The sequence below is a fragment of the Pezoporus flaviventris genome, unplaced genomic scaffold (assembly GCF_033815535.1).
Source record: "Pezoporus flaviventris isolate CSIRO_AGI_PZ_B2104156 unplaced genomic scaffold, CSIRO_AGI_Pfla_v1 ptg000130l, whole genome shotgun sequence".
NCBI lineage: Eukaryota > Metazoa > Chordata > Aves > Psittaciformes > Psittacidae > Pezoporus > Pezoporus flaviventris.
The window spans coordinates 1,372,903-1,393,066 of record NW_026892678.1 but is presented as its reverse complement, the minus strand read 5'-3'; the positions used below and the strand labels follow the sequence as shown (position 1 = coordinate 1,393,066).

The 20,164-nt window shown below is 37.0% G+C and overlaps 1 protein-coding gene across 2 annotated transcripts in view; it reads left to right on the top strand.

Moving 5' to 3' along the window:
• Nucleotides 1-20,164, top strand: part of EFNA5 (ephrin A5) — a 210,704-nt gene that overhangs the window by 162,842 nt on the left and 27,698 nt on the right. For both annotated transcript variants that reach the window (XM_061478701.1, XM_061478700.1), the window contains exon 2: nucleotides 8,066-8,358. In XM_061478701.1, coding sequence (XP_061334685.1) covers nucleotides 8,066-8,358 — 293 coding nt within the window. The remainder of the gene's footprint in view (nucleotides 1-8,065; nucleotides 8,359-20,164) is intronic.

Below are 20,164 nucleotides of genomic sequence, written 5' to 3'. Positions count from 1 at the left end.
GGAAACAAATGTTGATTTGTTTATTCCTGCCTTCATAGAAAGGGAGCATTTAGTTTGTATTTTTTAATGTTTGAATTATCATTGAACATATATCTTTCTGTAGTGCCAACTATAAAAAGTCAATACAGGACCCAGCTGTACAAATATACACAGTTATGAGTGTAATAGGGAAGTGATTAACAGTAAGTAAACACATTTTTGCAGAATTTATTTCTTAAAGAGCTTTTAAGCATAAAACCAAATAAAAGATGCCTGTACTTTAAATTTAACATCATTGTTAACTGTTATGATGTAACTGAAATTTTTCTTTAGCAATAACATCAGAAGATATTTCAAGTCTTTGGATTTAATGGAATTAACACAACATATGCCATTCAAAGAACTCTTGCATTTTAAATAGGACATAAGCCTTTTACTACTGAAACTTACTCTTTTCCTCCTGTGTTTTGCATTCTTATTTTGCCATGATCCTGCTAGTAGAAGCCTCCTTCTGAATGTAGGTTTTCCTTACTTTGGAAAGTATGTGTTTCAGTCAAGGCACATTAAGATGTTTTCAATAACCATTTTTTACTAAGAACCAAACCAACAGCAATAACCCCCCCGCCCCTCCCCCCCCCAAAAAAAAACCAAAACAAACAAACCCAAGAAAAACCAACCCAAACCTGAGCTTTTTTTTTTTTTTTTTTCCCCAGAAAGCTAAGACTTTTACTATACTGGTTTTTAGGAGGTTTCTTGGTTCAGGAAGTTAAGAGAATTAAAAGGTTGTAAGTGGTCACCTACAGGATAGCTGCAAACTTTCATAGCACAGGAAGAATGAAGTATGAGACCAAAGACCATGTCATCAGTGTTCTAAAGCTTGGCCTGTTCTATTTAAGGACAGTTTCCAGGTCAATTGCCTATGTATGGGCAGATACCTCTGGCATTTCAAAAGGTCTACTTTTTATATTAGCACAGAATAATTATCATGAGTTTGGTATCTTTTAGTGATTTTTTGTGTTCTGGCCAAACATTCTTTGACTCTTCAGAGTGCTTAATAATTATTTTCTTTGAAAATCTAGATGCTAACTCAAACTGATTTCATGTTTCTTCCCATGTTCTAGTTCCCATAGTAGATCACTTGACTCATTTAAATAGTCAGTATGAAGTACCAGATACAATGGTAACTGATCAGAATCTTGTTATTTAGCAAGAAAAAATGCAGCCATCCAAATAGGAAGGCACAATGTCTCTCTTGTACCGTTGGCTGATAAGAAGAGGTAAAGGCATGAGATTCTTCATGGAGACAAGCGATGTAAAACTGATTCTTTTTCTCATGAAGTCCAGCTTAATACACTTCCGTGCTTTCTGATTTTAATTTGTTTGGAGTTTTTGCTTCTGACACCTCCAAGTAGTATAAAGAATCTCCCAGGTGAGGAGGGCGTAGCGGGAATAAAAGGGGAAGGCAGATACATGTGAAATGAAATGCAGGGAAATCACTCAGCTCTCTCAAGAAATGTGATAGGCTCTTGAAGACAGTTGTGAAACAGTAATTTGAAGTCCGGTGAACTCTTTCAAGTGCAGGAGCCTGATTCTGCTCAGCTGTGTAATTGTGGTGGAAAGGAGCCAGCCAAAGGCAGAGACCTGGGAGCAACCTTTAGGGAGGCCTGTTCCAGAAGAGTGGGTGGAGAGTAAAATGAAGGTTGCAAATGATAAGTTTCTCTGCCTGATTGATAATGAACTAGTAGTAATAAGTAGCCTTATTATAGTAATAACTTTCCCATAGAAACCCAATGATTGTGGAGAAGCTTTAACTGAAGCCTTAACTGAGTGTGTGTGACCACATCTTATTTTGATCAGCTGTAGCACAGCAAAGCTATGTAATTATCATAATCTAACAATTAGCCTGGCATCCTTTCCCAGTGTTTAATTACTCCAATAAATGCTAATTGAATTGAGGACTTAATGACAAGAGAATAAGTTTCTTTCTGTATTGTGTACTTAACTTGCAGTCATTTCTAGGCATAGTTGTTGAAAACTGTTTTTTTTTGAACAACAGCCTTGATTACTTGTTTCTCTTCTGTTTTGTCAGTCAGTATTTTTTTTTCTTACATAATGTTTTCTCATGGTGTTTTGAACTTGTATTAACTCGTGAAACTGTAACCTAAGGACTAAAAGGTCATAGACAGCTCCTTTATATTGCAGGGTTTTTTTGTTTGCTTGCTCAGGCTAGCAATACCCTGCTAGAGACCTAAAATGTCACTGACTTGCTACCATTAGCAAACCCACTTCTCTTAGCATCTGGAAAATGTTTCGTTTTCTTTTGGTTTGAAGAGGGCTAAAATTAAAACAGATCTTTGATTACTTCATTGTTTGTGCATCAGAATCGTTGTTGATGTCAGCAGAGCTATGGGAACAGAGTTTAGGAAGAGCAGAGAAGCGTTAAAGAGGTTATTTTTGCATAGCACAGAAATAACATTTTTAAATTTATCTGCAGTAAAATGGTACACTTAATCCCACAACCCCTCAGATAATTAACAACCACAAGATTTCCCCCATCACACATAACAGCTTTAAATTAGTTGAAATGAGGGGGCTTGGACTGTCTAAAAGAGTAATGAGTTACGCTGTTGTGTTCCAGGCACAGCATGTGAGTAGGACTTGGGATGGTCTAATGCACTATACTTGCCACCTGAACAGGGGCAAAAAGCTATGAGTAAGCTCACTGGTGTGGAATGGTAAATAACTGATATCACCACATCCTAAGAGCAACTAAAATGTTGTCCTTTTAAAGAATGTTAACGTTTCCTGAAAATTTTGGGGGTTTGTGTATTACTGCATATACAAATATGTACTTTATATTCATCTCTCTGTTATTAATAATTTAAGCAAATAAGTTTCACAACTAGATAACAGAAATAAACATAATTTTCAACCTATTTCTGAAGCTTTTCCTGAGTCTAGAGCATTTGTAAGAGATGTTTCTGTTGTCTAATAACATTTAATCTACGGTGAGTCAGTTATTGGGATACATACAGGATCTTTTCACCTAGCTTCTTTTCTCATGATACTTTTAGGATTGTACTTCTCTCTGAGACCTGTCTCCATTAAATTTAATTAAAACTGGCTTAGTGGCCATAAAAGTTAAAAAAAAACCTCAAAGCAGTAAAAGTAAAAAAAGGAGGAGCTGATTGACCAACAGTTACTGGGGTATGTATGTGCTGCTCACAGAAGCCTTTTCTCCTTAGGAAACAGGACCAGTAATTTTTTGCCGTATTGTTTCTGAAGAGCTATGGGTAATAGTGTTTTGTATTTAACCCAAGAATGAATGCATTCAGAGAATTTAGTTGATGTTGCTTTGCATTTCAGATTATCATTTGAGAGCAAGGCAGCTGGTATAAGGCATTTAGCGGTGGTAGTGTCCTCTGTAAATTGATGTTATAGGCTGCTCAGGCTCCAGGCAGCAGAATTTGCATCTGATCCCTTCTGATGCCATACTGAAGACCAGAATTTCAAAATTCATTGTCAGAGCAGGTATATGAAGTCTTCTCTTGCTCACAGTGAAGCCTTGTCACATTCATTTCACAGAACATACTCCAGATAAAGAAAGGTTGACATAGTAGAAGGAAAATTTTCCAGTACACTTATCTTGAAGTAGAGCATCCGGTGTGTTGATTTTACAGAAGGGTGATGGAATATAACTAACCAGATTTGTATGGGAAGCAACAAGCAGAAGTTACTGCAATTTTTCATCTATCTAAATGATAATGGGCAATTAGTGTTATTTGCTCTTCTTAAACTGGATTTTTATAGTGTTTATTCCAAGAAAGGAAGAAAGAAAGAAACAAAAACCAAACAAAACTGTTGCTGTATTCTAAATCTCTGCTTAAATAAATAGTCATTTTTTTCAGTGACCAGCAAAGTTATTAAATTCAAGATAAGCCACAGATGCTTCAGAACTTAAAATTATGAAGAGAAGCATGCACACAGTCTGTGTACTTGTGCTAATGGATAAACGGAATACAGAAGGCATTAATTACTCTGCAAATGTTTTGCTAGTCTTGTGTTTCTGTGGTTAAAATTACCATGAAGTTCTTTCTCTGAGTTCTGAATACCTGACCATTTCATCAGTGGCAGCTGAGCCAGACACAGAAACATTTGTTTGACTGTCTTTACTGGAAGCAGTATGCAAGTTTGCATAGCAAGATGATGTTTGTTGCTTATGGAAATGTTTAGGTTTAGAAGCTACATAACTATCTGTCTCTGTCTTCAAAATGGCTTTTACAGCCCTGCCACCTAATAGCTAGCTTTGTACTATACACATTTCCAAGACACTCTTTGAATGCTATCTGACAAAAAACAAAGGTTAATTACCTTTGAAGAATGTCTCTGTGTTTGCTGTGTTTAAGCCAGAGTGCACAGGTAGGAATGTCATTATTTGCAGAAGGCCTGTAAGATCCTGTCAGGCTTTTGAAGAAGTCTTTTTGGTTGGTTTATACCAGCACACAATGTTCTGTTACATAAAATCTAGATAGGACTTGTAATGAGATTTATATAAAGATCCTGATTATCACGTGATTCCAGAAGGATGTGGGAGTGCAAATGAAGATCTACCAGAAGAGGATGAAGACCTAGCTGAGTAAAGGAAAGGTACATCAGTAACATTATTAGAGAGAGCAGGAAATCAAGTTTTCTGGAAAAAGAAACAAACTTATTAAACCTTAAGTGTAGTCAACAGGATATCTGTTATACCTGTGTATTTGTTAATGGATTCTACCTTCCCTTCATATGTTGTGTTCCTTAGCATATATAGGTGGCTAAACATTGATAAATGCTTTAATTTGAAGTGGAACTTTTGTTTCACTCCAGTACCTGACAATACACTACTAATAAAAGATTTTCAGCTTGTGAATGTTAAGTGTTTTCCTCTCAGATGTGTGTTTAAAATTCTTGGAAATGTATTTCTGAAGTGTTTCCTTTAAAAGCTTTGAGGAGTCTCAGCTGATAATTTTTTTTGCGAGGTACTCATGGCCATCCCTTGCCTTTCTGATCAGGTTAGAGGCCTTTGTGTTTCCTCTTTGGGAAGCTAAATGCAGCACGCTGCCTTGCAGCTGGGGAAGTAAGAATGGTCTCAGTTCATTCCAAGAGGCATGCTGGAGATACTAGACTTTTTTTGAAAAATAAAATTAGTTCTACATCTCTTCAGTACACTTGCTGAGGTTTTGATTACTGACTTTTGTAAGGTATTACAAGAGGGGAAATAAATACCTGATTGCTGCTTCTTAGTTGGCTAATAACCTTTTTTCAGTATTGCTCTTACTATATGGAGTGAAGTGTCTGCACTCAGAGCTGCTTGGTACGTGTTTTCCCCGCAGCAGGTTCACTGCTGTGCCAGCAATTCAGCTAAAGGCCAGTTTAGGTCACTTAAAATAGGCACCATCTTCTCCAGTCTTAGACGCATAAATGTAAACACCTTCTGGCTATGGGGAATGACTGTGGAATGAAAATGTTGAGAGAGCTGGAAAGGAAGGACACTGTTATAAAAAGGACTTGATTGTATGCTTCATCCTCAGACCTTTTTGCAGGCAATTCTTGCTTCTTACTTTCCATGTTTCTGACAAGGCAGTGGTCACACAACTGTGCCAGCACTTAAGAAATCGAAAATAAAAATGAATCCACTAAAATGTGAGTGGTCAAAAGGGTTGGTTGTGGTGTGGTTTTGTTTGTTAACAAAAATATAATAGGGGACTTTGTCAGGGGGAGTCAGATGAGCCGTTTGTGTGCACTATTGGGTAGAACAGCTCACCTGGTGCAGAGTGCAAATTTGATTCCACTGATAACAGGGGTTTAAGATGTGATCATAAATGTCATTTTCTGTCTCTCTGTATTTATCATATCCATTATTATAGCCTGTGCAGTTGGATTCTTTCCTTCAAATTCAGCTGTTTAGAATACAGACTCTATCTGGAAAATGTCTGTCTAGACTCTCCTTTTGGTTAAAGGGGAGAAATAGCTGCTTCTAGAGTGTGATCCATCTCATTCCGGTGTACACTGGGCCTAAACAAGCCAGATGAATTGAACTCAGAAGTTCCTATTTCTCTCCATTAACTTTAGAAAATGAGGAGAAGCAATTCATACAAGGTCATTTGTGTTGTGAAAGTCTGATGTTAAGGAGACCACGCTGATCCTGGATGTCTTCAATTACATAAGTTTAGTTCTGAAAGCATATAGTTTCTGTCACAAAACTGTGATTAGGCATTGTTGTGAAGGCGCAACCTGATATAAGAGGTAACTTTGAGAATCCCTTAAGAAAGCTGCATTGTCTGTCACCTGCATGGTTAAAAAAAAGCACACACACACACACACACACACATATAAAAATAGATATTCATTTCTACTTATTAAAACTGTAATTAAAAAAGAAATCATTGCCAGAATGTGGCTTTCCTATTCATAACTTGTTAGATACCTTTTCCATTACATATAAGAAATGCCATACTGTTAGCTGACACAGCACACAGACACCGATTTGAAAACAGTCCATTATTGCAAAATCTCTTAAGACAGTATCTTTCAGGTGACAGGTTTTGAAAGCACTGGAGTACAAAAATACATTTTTAACTAATGATTTAGATAAATGTAAATTCTTCTGGAAGAACTGTGGTTCAGAGAGGCTTTTCTATGTTACAGAGTGGAACTGTGAGGATGTGCACTGGCTAAAATTATACAGATATATCATGCTTTGATGTGTGTTCAGTTTTTCCCCTCTAAAAAGCTATTTTCTTCAAGTGAAAGTATTGTAGGGATATGAAAAGGTGTAGTTTGCTCTGAATTTATCCTTGGAGGGCCAGCAGATCATTGCTTTTTCTCAGAAATTAGATAGAAGGATCCAGATGGCAGATTTCAAGCCCATCAGGTGTTTAAAATATGCCCCTCAGCTAAAAAGAAGTATTATAGTTAAATCTGTCATGGCCTTTTTATTGCTCTGTGATACACTTGACAACTGCAGCTGTGAAAAAGAGAAGCTACAAGTAGCCCAGTCAGCCTGAAGTGGAGTAGGTCAGTGTTTGGTTTCTTTGGCCACCCCAGGGAGTTTGATAGATGTACAGACCTGGTTTATGGAATCATTAAATCCATCATGGTATAAGCTCCCATGGAGGCAGTGAATTTGTTCCCAGATACTATGCCGTAGAATTAGAGAAGCAATGTAAGTGAAACATGGAAGGCAGAAAAAAGGACACTCTCCCCATCATCAGGAAAGCAATAATCCCACATCTCTAAGAAGTCCTCAGTAATAATAGTAGTAATAATAAAGTGCATCTGGGCTGGTGCCTTGTACTGCATTTCTCAGCTGGCACTCTTTCAGAGCTGTCACATTAGGCTGAGTGCTGATAATTCATATACCAGAATCCTTTTATCTGAACAGAGCAACGTCTCCACTATATACTTTTGGCAAAGGAAATGTACTGCTTTTCAGTATCTTTACAAAGCAATACAGGCTTTTCCTTGCATCTTGACAAACTGCTGCTAATCATGAAGAAAGAGTAAACCTGTTTGTGCTCTTGTAGTTAACTATAAGTACTCGCACTCAAATCAGCTTTCAACACAGGGGTGATCGCTGCCTGATCCAGAGAAGAGGGTATGTTTGGCTTATTTATAGGCATGAATATGTAGATGTTTATACAGATGCTGATTTAGGGAAGCTGGTACAATTTTAGATTCTTCTCTGTTTCTTGCTTGTTTCTTCAGTTAAAAAAAAAACATACCAAAACCAGCCACAACCAAAAAAAAAAAGCCACAACTTTGTTTATTCAATAAACTGTAGGGAAAGGTAGCTATAGCTTGGTGAGCATTAGCAAGGAACTCACTTTGTAAAAGCAAAGAGCAAGATTTTTATCCAGAAGGTTGTAAGATCATAGTCCTGCATAAGCTGTTTTTGATAGCTCTCATGGATTGAGGACTGTTTCTGAGTGTAAATGCTCATGGCTAAAGTGTCATTAGTGCTGCCCCTTTCATGAGAATGTTACCCTGCAACAAGGTCATCCTGAGTTAACTATGCTTACATCTGAACTCTTCCTGTGATTTTTAGATTCCAGCGGGGCGACTACCACATCGATGTATGCATCAATGACTACCTGGATGTGTTCTGCCCTCACTATGAAGATTCAGTTCCGGAAGAGAAGACCGAACGCTATGTTCTGTACATGGTGAACTTTGATGGCTACAGCTCCTGCGATCACACCTCCAAAGGGTTCAAGAGGTGGGAATGTAATCGGCCGCATTCCCCAAATGGACCTTTGAAGTTCTCAGAAAAGTTCCAGCTCTTCACACCCTTCTCTCTAGGATTTGAGTTCAGGCCAGGCCGGGAATATTTCTATATCTGTGAGTATATAGAGATTTACCACTGTTGCACAGCAGATGCAAGAAACCTAGCTAATTTTTCATCTTTGCAGTGTGGAAATACAGAGGGCCAAATGCTATATAATGCAGATGTCTTACAGTGAATGCAGGCTTAACTATCCCCAGACATATTAGGTAGGAACCTAGCTAGTGAAACTGAGATTAAATCACAGCTTCTTTTCTCACATGAAATAGCATGTCAGTCTGTTCACTGAACCGTGGCTGACTTTTAAAGCAAAACACACTATTATGTTTATTACAGCATTCTGAGGTGGCAAAGGACGAGGAGGGGACAAGAAGAGTAGGATGGAAGCTGTCCACACATATGATGAAAATAATTAATCCTTTGCTCAGTTAAAATGTTATTGTCTCTGTAATAGTAATTACCCAAAGGCAGTGAGGTCTCTCTAGTTTCCAAGTGGTGTGGCTACTGATGCTAATACTCCAGTGATATTTAAAGTTTTAATTTATTAGGGTGCATGTTTCTAGCATAGAGCCAACTGGCTTTTTTTTATTTCCTTCCTTTCCACACCCCATTTTTCTTAAACAAGCTGTTTCTGCCAGGGTGGCTGATGTGGGAGCAGGTGACAAGCAGCAGAGTGTAAATGGGCTCAAGCTCCTTCACACCTGCTGCCCAAACCCTTCAGAGCTCTGCCCTCTCCTCCAAGGAGGCCTGCATCAGGCTGCTCCAGGCACCCAGAGTACATGCAGGATATCATCTGGGGATAAGGAAATAAAAACATCAGGAGGTTGAAAAGCAGTGGGTTAAGCTGATTCCCTGGCCCTACTGTGCACTTGATACTGCTTCAGCTGTTTTGTTTTTTCCTTCAACAAAAGATCTTATTTCATCAGTTTGTTGGTCTTTTTTTTTTTTTTTTTACCTGAATCTTTGACTCCTAACAAGTTTTGACAGCTCCAGCAATATTTCTTTTGTCTGTTTTTAGTGTTAAACTAGAGAGTTGAAAGCTTTAGACAGACTGTAGATCTCAATAAATAGTGCCTTCCATGTGTGTATTTGGCCTTTCTACTGTGGAACAGTCATTCCGCCTCATTTCACCAGAGAAACTGAGCATGTATGATCCCTGTTTTTCAGCATAATTTCTTCAGCATTGAGATATTTCCCTTTCTTTATCTACAGGGAAATAGTGGGTAGTTTTTCATTAATTTATTTTTCTCCCAGCAAATAAAGACCTTTAATGAATGGTGGTTCAGCATCAAAAGAACACCACCTTGTTCTTGTGCTGAAGCGCAATAACAATAATAATACTAATAATCATAAATGTAACTTTTAAAAGCAAGCTGGAATGTTATTTAAATCTGTTTTTTCATATGGTCATGAGAAATCATGTAAAGATATCAGAGTTAAGCGGACAACATTCTAGGATAAATAAATCTATGCTGTGTAGGCTTGGTCCTACCGGAGCCACTCACAATATCTTCCCACTAACTTCAACAGTAGATTTTAGTGATTCAAAATTCTGATATCAGGCTTTTTTTTTTTTTTAGTTTGGTTTGGAGTTAGTTTGTTTTGTTTTTTTTTTTAATTTTGGGTTTGTTTTTTTTCAGTTCCTGAGAGTCATCAGTAAAACAAGAAGGAATACTTAAGCTAAGGAATGCAGTCTTTACCATCACGTGATCACAGTAAAATGTAGCACAGGGATGGATGTTGTCAGTATCCACAAGCAAAAGAACCCAGAATAACAAAACTAAAAAATGGTTTTCTAAATATAAAAAAAAAAAAAGAGGTGTTTAATAAAGCTGAAAACCAAACATGAAAGTGAAGGAAAAAGATATGAAAAATTTCAGCTTGGTCTCTCGAGCTAATAGTTTCATGTTAGATCATACAAAATCCGTTAACATCCATTGAACTCTCAAGCAAGGCAATAATACTGAAATACACCCACGTTGCTTATGCCTGATTTTCCTCATTTGTGGTTAAATTCAATATTTCACTAAAAATCATTATGCACCTTTTATAACATTCATTTAACTGAGTCATTTAACTGTCAAGGCCTCCCTTCAAGGTAATTGTTTCAAAGTGCTTTAAAATATGAAAAGCTTTATGATCTCGTACTGCATTTAGATGGATTTTTTTTTTTTAAATAAAAGGTATAATAGTAAAAAAGTAGCAGCAAAGAGATGCTCATTTACTAATTGCTTGTTTGTTTAATTCACTGAAATTAAATTTTTAGGCATGTTTCAGACACACAAAAATATTTTTCCTCCTATTTTGTATTTTTTTTTTTTTCTTCATCCTTCACTCTGCTGAAGACAGTAACAATATTGACACTGCAGCAGTTGCAGACAAGCACTGTGCACTAAGTTAACAATTATACACAAGCCCTCTTGGGGAGAATTGTCCATCCTAGAATGTTTTTCTCTTAGTTTGTGCTGAAGAAACAAGATGGTGAACTGTTATTCCTTGTTTCCTCATCAAGATTGTAAGCATGCTCTAGTTCAGGCTAAGGAGACCACCTTTATTACCTCCAGTGACTTCTTCATGTTAAAGAAATTCACACTTTCCAAGGGAAGGTTTTCTTTCCTCAGCCAATCTGAAACCTTTGCCTGCTCTGCAGGAGAGGGGGAAGGCCAACTAGGTACTATCAGTCTGGAATATTCTATTTAAGAGTTACAAAATATGCCATGTAGTCTAGACCTCTGGAAAGACAGAATATTAAGCGGATGGTTAGGTATTTAGCTTAATTATTGTTAGGTGCTTTTATTGAAGATCTTCACGGTTTACCTTTTAAGTGTGTGACTTGTCTCTCTTCCATTATTTTCAGAAAACACAATAATTTGAGAACAATTACTGTCTCTCTTTCTGAACTGGTGGTTTGGAAAATGACACTTTTATTTGTTATGCCATTGCCTGCACATATTGCTGAGGTGAACTTAGGTCTTTGCCTGCTTATTCTAGGAAAATACAAGAAAAAAACTCTATCTATATCAAATTTACATTGAAGAAGTGAATTCACAAGAAACCTCTATCTATATCAAATTTACATTGAAGAAGTGAATTCACCATTGCAGATATGATCAACAACTACTGACTGAGTTTACTTTTGAAAGAAGAAAATATTATTAAATATTTACAGAGAAATTAACTTTTATTTAGTTAGGGAGTGAACAGGGAGGGGCTGGGAAAAGAAAATAATTGATCATGACCTGAAATGTAAAGTTTTACTTGTTTCTTAGCAGGTGCTCACCTCAAGTTAGTGTATGTTCACCTGAATATAGTTAAAACAGTATTAATACTGAAACAGAAGGAAATGTAATGTAGCACCACCTCCCTCCCCCCCCCCCCCCCCCAACTTAGTGGTATAACATCGATTTTAATGTCCTTCAGAAGGGAACAGAAGTTTTGGTGTGTAGGTTTTGTGGGGCACTGTGCAAAGGGAGAGGAACACAAAGCAAGGAAGGGGAAAAAAAAATCCTAAAATGGACACTGGTTTATAATTATGCAATTCAAAATGAGAGTATAATTTTCATTATTTTAACTTAATTATCATTATCTTATTTTTATTAATGCGTTAAGTGTTGAATAAAATATTAGTAGCAACTTGACAGATATATAGCAGAGCTGTTGAAATAAAAAATTAAGACATAGCAAGTACTGAACTGTTAGAGGTTACTGCAGAATCCTGATCGCAGCTGCCAAGCCAAGCTCCTGTGTCAATTTAAGCTAACTACATTTTCTTTTCTTGAAAACAATGTATCACTGGTGTAGTGTCAGAAGTTGTACTAATATTAAGCTGTAGCCTATGCCTTTTTCTGCGTGATCAGTCCAGTTATTACATTAATGAATTAGGTATTTAACATGATTTATCCTTGAGAAATCCATACTATTTTCATCATCTTATCCTCCAAGATTTTATATGTATATTTAGTCGCTTGATCGCAGTGAATATTGTCATTTATATATATTCTTATACCCTTTTCCTAGAAAGACCAGATAGGTTTGCATTTCTTTGTAGTCCTCTTGCTGCTCTCCTGTTTTCTGCAAGACCTTGAAGTCTTTTGCTAGCAATTATCAGGTTTTAGCAGATAGCAGGCTTTACATATGGCCTACCTAAACATAATTACGTGGTTCTTTCATCACTGTTATTGAGAAAAGAGCTTCTTTCATCTTTTCAAAATCTTGTATTCTTACCTGTGTTTTATTTATGTACCTTTTTTGTTACCATTTCTTTCTGGTTTATCTCATGCATGTGTCTTCTTGATGTTATTTCAAAATGTTTATGCTGTTTCTTTGTATCACCTTTAATGATGTGTCACTATTGCTGTATCTTTGTTGTCACCATTTATTTGCATAAAGCTTCTGATTGTCATTCGAGGAAGTTTTGGTGTAACCATATTCCTCTTGAATACACCAGGATAGCATGCTTTTATGATTTGAATTCAATTATGGTTATAAATAATATTTTAAAATCATTCTTAAATTTGTGATTAAGAAACTGAGTTTGTAAAGCTCTGCTTAATAATATCCAGCTCTCCTGTACTCCTGTTCCCCACAGAATATATTCCCAGAGAGCCTGCTGTTATCTATTCCCTTGATTTCCTTTATGCTTGCTTTTGTACACCAACATCCTTGTTTCTATGCATTAATTACTTCTTTTCCTGAAATTTCTGACTTTTATCTCCTTATGGCTTTTGTTCAAATGACATTCCACCCTGATGGTCAGAGCTGCTGCTTCTATAAGAGAGCTTGTGATTTTCATAATTTTGAATATAAAATTGTCTCTATTCAGTTAGTTTGTTCCATCTCTGTGACTGGAAGTTGTCCTCACCATGTTTCAAACACTGTGAAACTGTTTGAATCCTGCTGTACAGTCTGAATCCTCTAAGAGCTATGAGGTAGTCAAACCACCTCTCTGCAGCCACCTCTGATGGCTTCTCTGATTCAAAAGATGTTAAGGAAAATGCAGTAGTACAAAAAAAATGTCTATAATACCTGCACTTCCTTTTATTCTTTCCTTTGCCTATTAATTAGGTAATTAGCTTATCTTATTAATAAGGTCTCCATTTGAACTGTTATTGAGGCAGTAACAGTCTCTGATGACAGTTAAGCTGAGCTTATTCCCTCTTCTCCCTTCTACCATGTTTCATGAGTGTGTGTTTGTGTTGTTTGTGCTATTATTTTTTTTTTTTTAGTCTCTCCTGCTGTCCTCTAGCAGTTAATTTCTGGGAGGCTTACTGGCTTTTTGTCTCAAAGCTGTAAAGATATCTTAAAATCATTATCATCAAGTTGCCTCATTCCTGTTCCCTTTTTTCCTCCTGAGATGCTTGGAGTAGAATCTGTACTGAAATGCTTTCTTCAGGTAGCCTAGCTGCTAAATTTGTGGAGATGGGAAGGACACAAACCCACCACTGCTTGGTGGTGGTGGCAGTTGTGGTAAGGATTTTTGATTATTAATGAAGAATTATTGACAAAAGTTTAGAAGTGTAACTCAGAGAGGACCTGTAAATATCCCTGCACAAATTAGCAGTTAACTTGGGAATGGCATTGTCCATTTTTTATGGAAATCAACTCAGACTTATCAAAGACTTTTTATTAACAAGAACCTGGAATAGATTACCAGATTACTAGCTTTGTATTATTCTTTTATGATTGGTTTTGTTATAGCAAGAATTAAGAAAGGTGACTTTGTAGAGGCAAAGTTGAATAGGTTGTGATACTATATAGGACAAAACTACTGAGAAATCTTTATGCTGTAGTTTAATAACAGTTACTTAGTTATGTGCTCAAAAATGGTATTAAACAGCTGCATAGAGTTTGTTGCTCTTGCTCGAGCACCAGTTTAATATCAGTGGATATCAATGTTCTGCATGAAGAGGTACAACTCACTGTAAGATGATTGTTTGATTTAGAGATCTCTGCCAGAGGTTTAGTTTGATGTAATGGGACAAAACAGGAAGACTGAGAACTGTCATCTTGACCTACTGAAAAAGGTAAATGTGAGTCCCGTAAAAAAACTACACTTCTCTCTTTTCATACTGTTACAGACCTGGAAATCCTGCTTTTCAGAACCAATTGGTGGTGTTGGCAAAGCAGTTTATACTGCGGACTGTATGTCTGCTAGTAGAAGGTGCTGTCTGAGTGCTTAAGTATAGTATTTCTCAGGTTTGAGTCAGACTTACTTGAGGAAATTCCTGCTGGAAAAGGAGAAAATGTAGAGAAATTAATGGGACTACTCAGTTGCGTCCTGGAGATTATTGGAATCAATCAAAGGTTCCTGTAGACAGTTCAGCTGGTAGCTAGGTTACTTGCTTTTTTTTTTTTTTTTTTAGGAAGTTAGCTGTTACTTCTGTTATTGTATCTCAGCTGGGGTAGAACTGTAATATTTAATAATTAATACTCTAGAAGGGCCCAGTTGGGTTTTTTTATTGTTCCTGGTTTCTGTATCAGGTTTTTGTTTGTTTTTTTTTTCATCCAACACTTAGAATACATTTTTTTTTCTGCAAGAAGGCATACCGGTAAAAACAGATCTTTTAGCCAGCAAACTGACCTTGGTGTAAGTGGCAAATTATACCATGGGAATGGTAAGTGGCAAATTATAAAATGGGAAATTCAGAGAAAGCAAAGTGAACATTTTATCTGTGCATTTACCAAGGTAAATGTAAACACACTGTCAGCCTGATTTTGAAGTTGCTGTTATGTAGAGGAAAATTGCATCTTGATGTTCACTAATGCACTTAATTCTGATTCTTCTTCAGAGTGTCCTTACAGTTGTGGTGAAGAAATCAGTTTCCATTTTAGTAGCAATATTTAATTTAGTAGCAAGTACACTTCCTGGGAGTTTCTGTTCTTCTGCTTATAGCTCCAAAAAGACTAGACATCTCTTGCAGTCAGCCATTTTGCACCTTGTGTATCTACTTGTTCAGCCAGTTGGACATTTTGTACACATCAACTGCTGTTTGTCTCAGAAAATCCTTGGCTAATCTCTATTTAGCTTCTTGACCAATAGCCATGGAGCTGTTTTCTGAAGGACAAAATAATACCATTTGTACATGAAAACAGATTATTTTGCTTTTTCCAGTGAGCAGAGTCTGCAATTGTATGAGAAGATTTTTCACCAACCCCCCTATTTGGCTGTTGTTTTTTTCCTTCATATATATAACTTATATTCTGTAAAAGGCCTGGTTTGGATATTTTTCCCACTTCAATCTGTCAATACTGGGATTCAGACTCAAAGGTTTGTCTTAGGGTGAAGTCTGGACTTTAGCTTTAGAGAGTCGTACAAGCTCTAGAGAATGAGTAGAACAGATTGATGGTAAATCTTACCAAACCGTACTCAGCTTATACTGTGGGCACTGGAGTCCCTGTATTAACTCTGTAGGCTAAGGTTCTATTAAGAATTGTTTCTACTTGTGGAAATGGTTGACTTAAGTAGAAGATATTTTGCTTTGAAAGCGAAGACTGGATTTGCCTTGCAGGAAATGGTAAACCATCTGTCTTGAATTTGACAGGTGTTACTTAATGCAGATAGGTATTGCTGGTGGTTGTATTTTCTCATTGCTTTTTGAAGACATGAGGTCAGAAAATCCCTTTTGGAGCTCTTTCTCTGGACATCCTGGTTCACACCAAAACCTTTAGATTAACTAAGAGCGTTATTAAATAATGCTGAGGGAATTACAAACACTTTTAGTGTTCTAATTGCCCTTTTCTTTTGGGGAAACATTATTTATTGCCAGGTAGTCCATTAACCTTTCAGTCAAGATCTGATCAGCGTAAGCACTGATGCTACTTTGACAGCAGTGGGCTCAGAGATGCCACTCCACTATGAATCCTGCTTTGATAGCTGGTTTACTAGAATCACTTAAGATGTTCTGAATAAAATCAAAGCAATTGGAAGGGTTTGATAAATGTGTACTTAAAAAAATATTTTTGTGTGATAGCATTACACAGACAAGGTAGGTCACCTTTAAAGGAGATTCATGCTTAGACTAGTGTGTAGATTAAAGGACTAGTTTCTCTTAGAAAGCATCAGAAGAATTAAGTGCTGGTCCTGCTAGAAAGAAAGCAGAAACTGTCATCAGTGTCTAATAGATTTTGACTCTGGTAATGTTCTTACAATCCTCAAAGGGAGCTTTAAAAACTGTTGAATAATTTGTGACTCAGGAGAAATCCATATAAAAAAAAATGAAGAGAAAACTCACAGAAGTGCTGGTCGCTATTGTTTGAGTATTTCAAAGGGAATGAATGTCTTTCAGATAACAAGTTGAAAGATGATTTGGATTCATGTGGTTCAAAAATTCATGAGCTGTTAAGCTCCTGATAGCAGCATAAATATAAAAACTTCTGTTTCTATATGAAGGAGGATATACTATATAATTGCAACTTTGAAAGCTGTCTCATGAGCATATTGTATAAGGTTTTCATCCCTGTAGGAAAACCACTGACTTGTGTTGCATTCTACTCAAGTACAGATTTTGGTCATTAGAAGAATGAGGGAGTGCCCACAGACAGAAAGGATGAGAGACAGGATTTTCTTTCCTCCTGTCTTTTTTTCTTTCTGATCTAACATGCTAATGAGGGCCAGTTTATTCTGTAGGAAAATAAAGCATGTATTGAATGTTGTTATGTGATCATCAGATTACAAACATTAAAAAGATAGATCAGCTAGATCTTGTGTAAAAGACGACCAAGAAGCATTAGGAACTTGATAAGGCCATATGTGGCACACATGCCTTAAGGCAAATGGTGATTAAATGTACCAGACTGGTGGCTATGGATTTGTGTGATTTTTAACATTTGTGATTTCTGTAAAAATCCCATTGCAAGTTTCTTAAAAGTATTTATATTCCAGTGTTCTGCTGGAGGTACAACTGAATGAAATACTCACAGCCTTTTAAATCCTGATGAACCCTTCATCATTCCTTGCTTTAAATCAGTTTTTATGTTCAACAGCTACAACTTTAACATCTCAGAGGTGGTTATGGGTGAGGCTTTTTTGCAGTGGCACTTCACTAGGATGTTATAAGATTAATAAGGTGTAGCATGTGGATTCCTTGGATAGAAGAACTCATAGAAGTGTAGAGTATTATTAATAATTATCTGAGGACTTATGACTGTAACAGCGTTCTAATTTGATTTCTGAGCAAACTGAAACCTGTTTAATGAGCTGTTGTATTGGAAGTACGTGTTTTGTAACATGGAGCAGATGCCAACAGAAATGGAAATAACATAGCAGTGACATTTGGAATAACAGTATTGTACTTCATTGCTTCCATGTCATCAGCAGCATGTTAGTCTCCCTGTTCCTCAGACTAACCCAATCAGGAAGCACTTTCTTTGCTGATACTGTCTGTGTCATGATACAAAGCGAGTGTATATACTTGCCTGCAACCAATAGACCAAAACCAAGCTCCCTCAATCAAAAAATGGTTCCCCGTGCTGAGCAATTGGTTAATGATCTTGTTTCATGAGTTAATATTCAACATTAAACTCCATATTGTCTCAAATAATACTTGGATTTAAAAGAAACAGATTTGTTTCTAAGCTACCTAACCCTCTGATATTATAGGAGGCTGTAAAGTAGAAGAATATTACAGAATTCTCAGTGATTTTTTTACTCCCCAGTAATCTATACTATTCAAACAAGGTGGACAAGACTCTGGGCCAAAAATGGCACATGCAATTAATTATCCTATCTTCAAGATTCTTGGCAAGTAGAATAAATCATATAGAATCAGATTTTTCATAGAGTATTCAGAAATGCATAGAAGTGCTTTATTCTGAAAACTTACAAAAAAATCTTTTCAGACTTCCAAATGTTTCCACTTTCCCTCAGGAAAGCAGTAGGTCATCCTTAGATCTACATTATTGGCCAAATGAGATTTTTACTGCCTCTAAAATCTCCCTGGCTTCCCTTTTACATCATGGATATTTAGTACTCAAAGTATCAAGTGGTATAGCCAGCTTAGATACAACACTGCTTTAGGGAATTAAGAATGGCTTGAAGGTATATCAGGATCTCACTCGTGCTATACCTCTATGCACGAAAGTAACCAGGCTCCTGACGGTGGCTATGGGGAATAATGTTGCTGTTGCTGATCTTCTGGGGGTGAAATGATCTTAATTATTTGAAGGGTAATCAGAACAGCAGTATATTAATCAGTTTAAGGAACCCTGACAATTCAGTAGTGATGGCATTCAAAATGCATTCAGGAAAAAAATACACTGGAATGGCTTAACGTATATTATAAGAGCTATAGGCGGGGATATTGTTGAAGATACAAGATTAAATTTCTTTTTACATGTTTTCTGACACATCTGTTTTTAGTAATAGTGGTCATCTTCCTGTATCTTGATGCCTGGGTCATTAAAAACTGTGTGTAGACTACTTTAATATTTTAGGCTTTTGCACAAGACATTTAGCTGTGGGGCACTGAAGAATTCAGTCTCCTACAGCATAAAGCCCTGTATTGGGACTGAAGTCAGGATCCCTACTGGCAGTTGCAGCAGGGCATGCTGTCTGTACACAGCTGAGAAATCTTGATCAGAAATAAAGTAGCCTCAGGCTGAAAAAGCTGTGTGTTTTTTTCAGCATCCTAGGGTCTGTAAAAGAATGCAACCTCTCCTCTTGAAGAGGGCTTAGTATTAACACCTAACAAACAGCATCATCTGCTTCTGGTTGGTGATGCACAGAAAAAACATGATTTCCTTTTTTCCCCAGGGGAATGGATTTTTTTCCCCAGTTTTTGCCCTTGGTGCTTCATGGAGGTGGCATCTGACTTCCTTAGCTCCTTACTATAAACAGCATTAAGAAGTAAAAGGAAGGAATGGCATAGTTGAAACTCCATGGGTACCTCAACAAGGTAGACAATATGTTTCTTTCTTAGAGAGGTGCAGAAGCAAAGCATATGTTTGTTTAGAAATAAAGGTATTTTCCAGTGAGTATGATGGCAGTTTTGTATAGTTCAGACATGAGCAACTGACACAGGTAGGTTATTGTTTAGCAATTTCTTCTCAAATTTTCTTATGTTTCACGAGACTCCTAAAATTATTTTATTAGCAGTTGAATATAAACAGGCAAAATATAATGCTATCGGAGGTTCAAATTTGTAATCAGGTGTAACAATACATTTAAAATACATCTGTAACACAACAAAGATATCAGTTGTCAAACCAGGTGTCTAAAGCCTTGAAATGTAGATATTATTCATTTTCCACCATTGGTAGTGCTGTATCTCTTACCTGGTTCTCACTGGAGTAATCTCTGCAATCACAAGACTGCCTCTGAAGAATGAAGCATCTACTTGACAGCTGTTCGATGGTATGCTGTGAAATGTCCACACTCCAGCCCACGTGCTTTGCTGCAGTACTGCATTTCAAACTTAAACTGGGAGGAGTTTAGCTGTCTCCCACTGTGACACTAAAAAACCCACTGCCAACTAGATAGCAGAAGCAACAGCTACCTCACAGCCTCAGTATTGTAACTGGCCTCCATGTTTGTACAAAACGTGCCACACGCTCCAGATTACAATAGGAGGGTGTTAGGTAGCTTTCACTGCTGACCCTTTTCCTCTGGCCTGAGCAGAGTGATGAGCCAGCACAGTTAGAAACTACTGCCGGAGATAGAGTTCCTCATCTGTAGTGCTGCACCTGTGGGAGCTTTCCTTAGAAACATACACCAGTGCAACAGCATGTTTTGTTCGCAGTCCCACTTGAAGTACTCAGTGGCAGCTCAAGTGAAACTGTGTAAATTAGTCACTGTCACGTTTAGGCATTAAAAGTGAATTAGTAATTTATATTAATCACAAATGTTTCTCCAGGTTTTATTAGCAA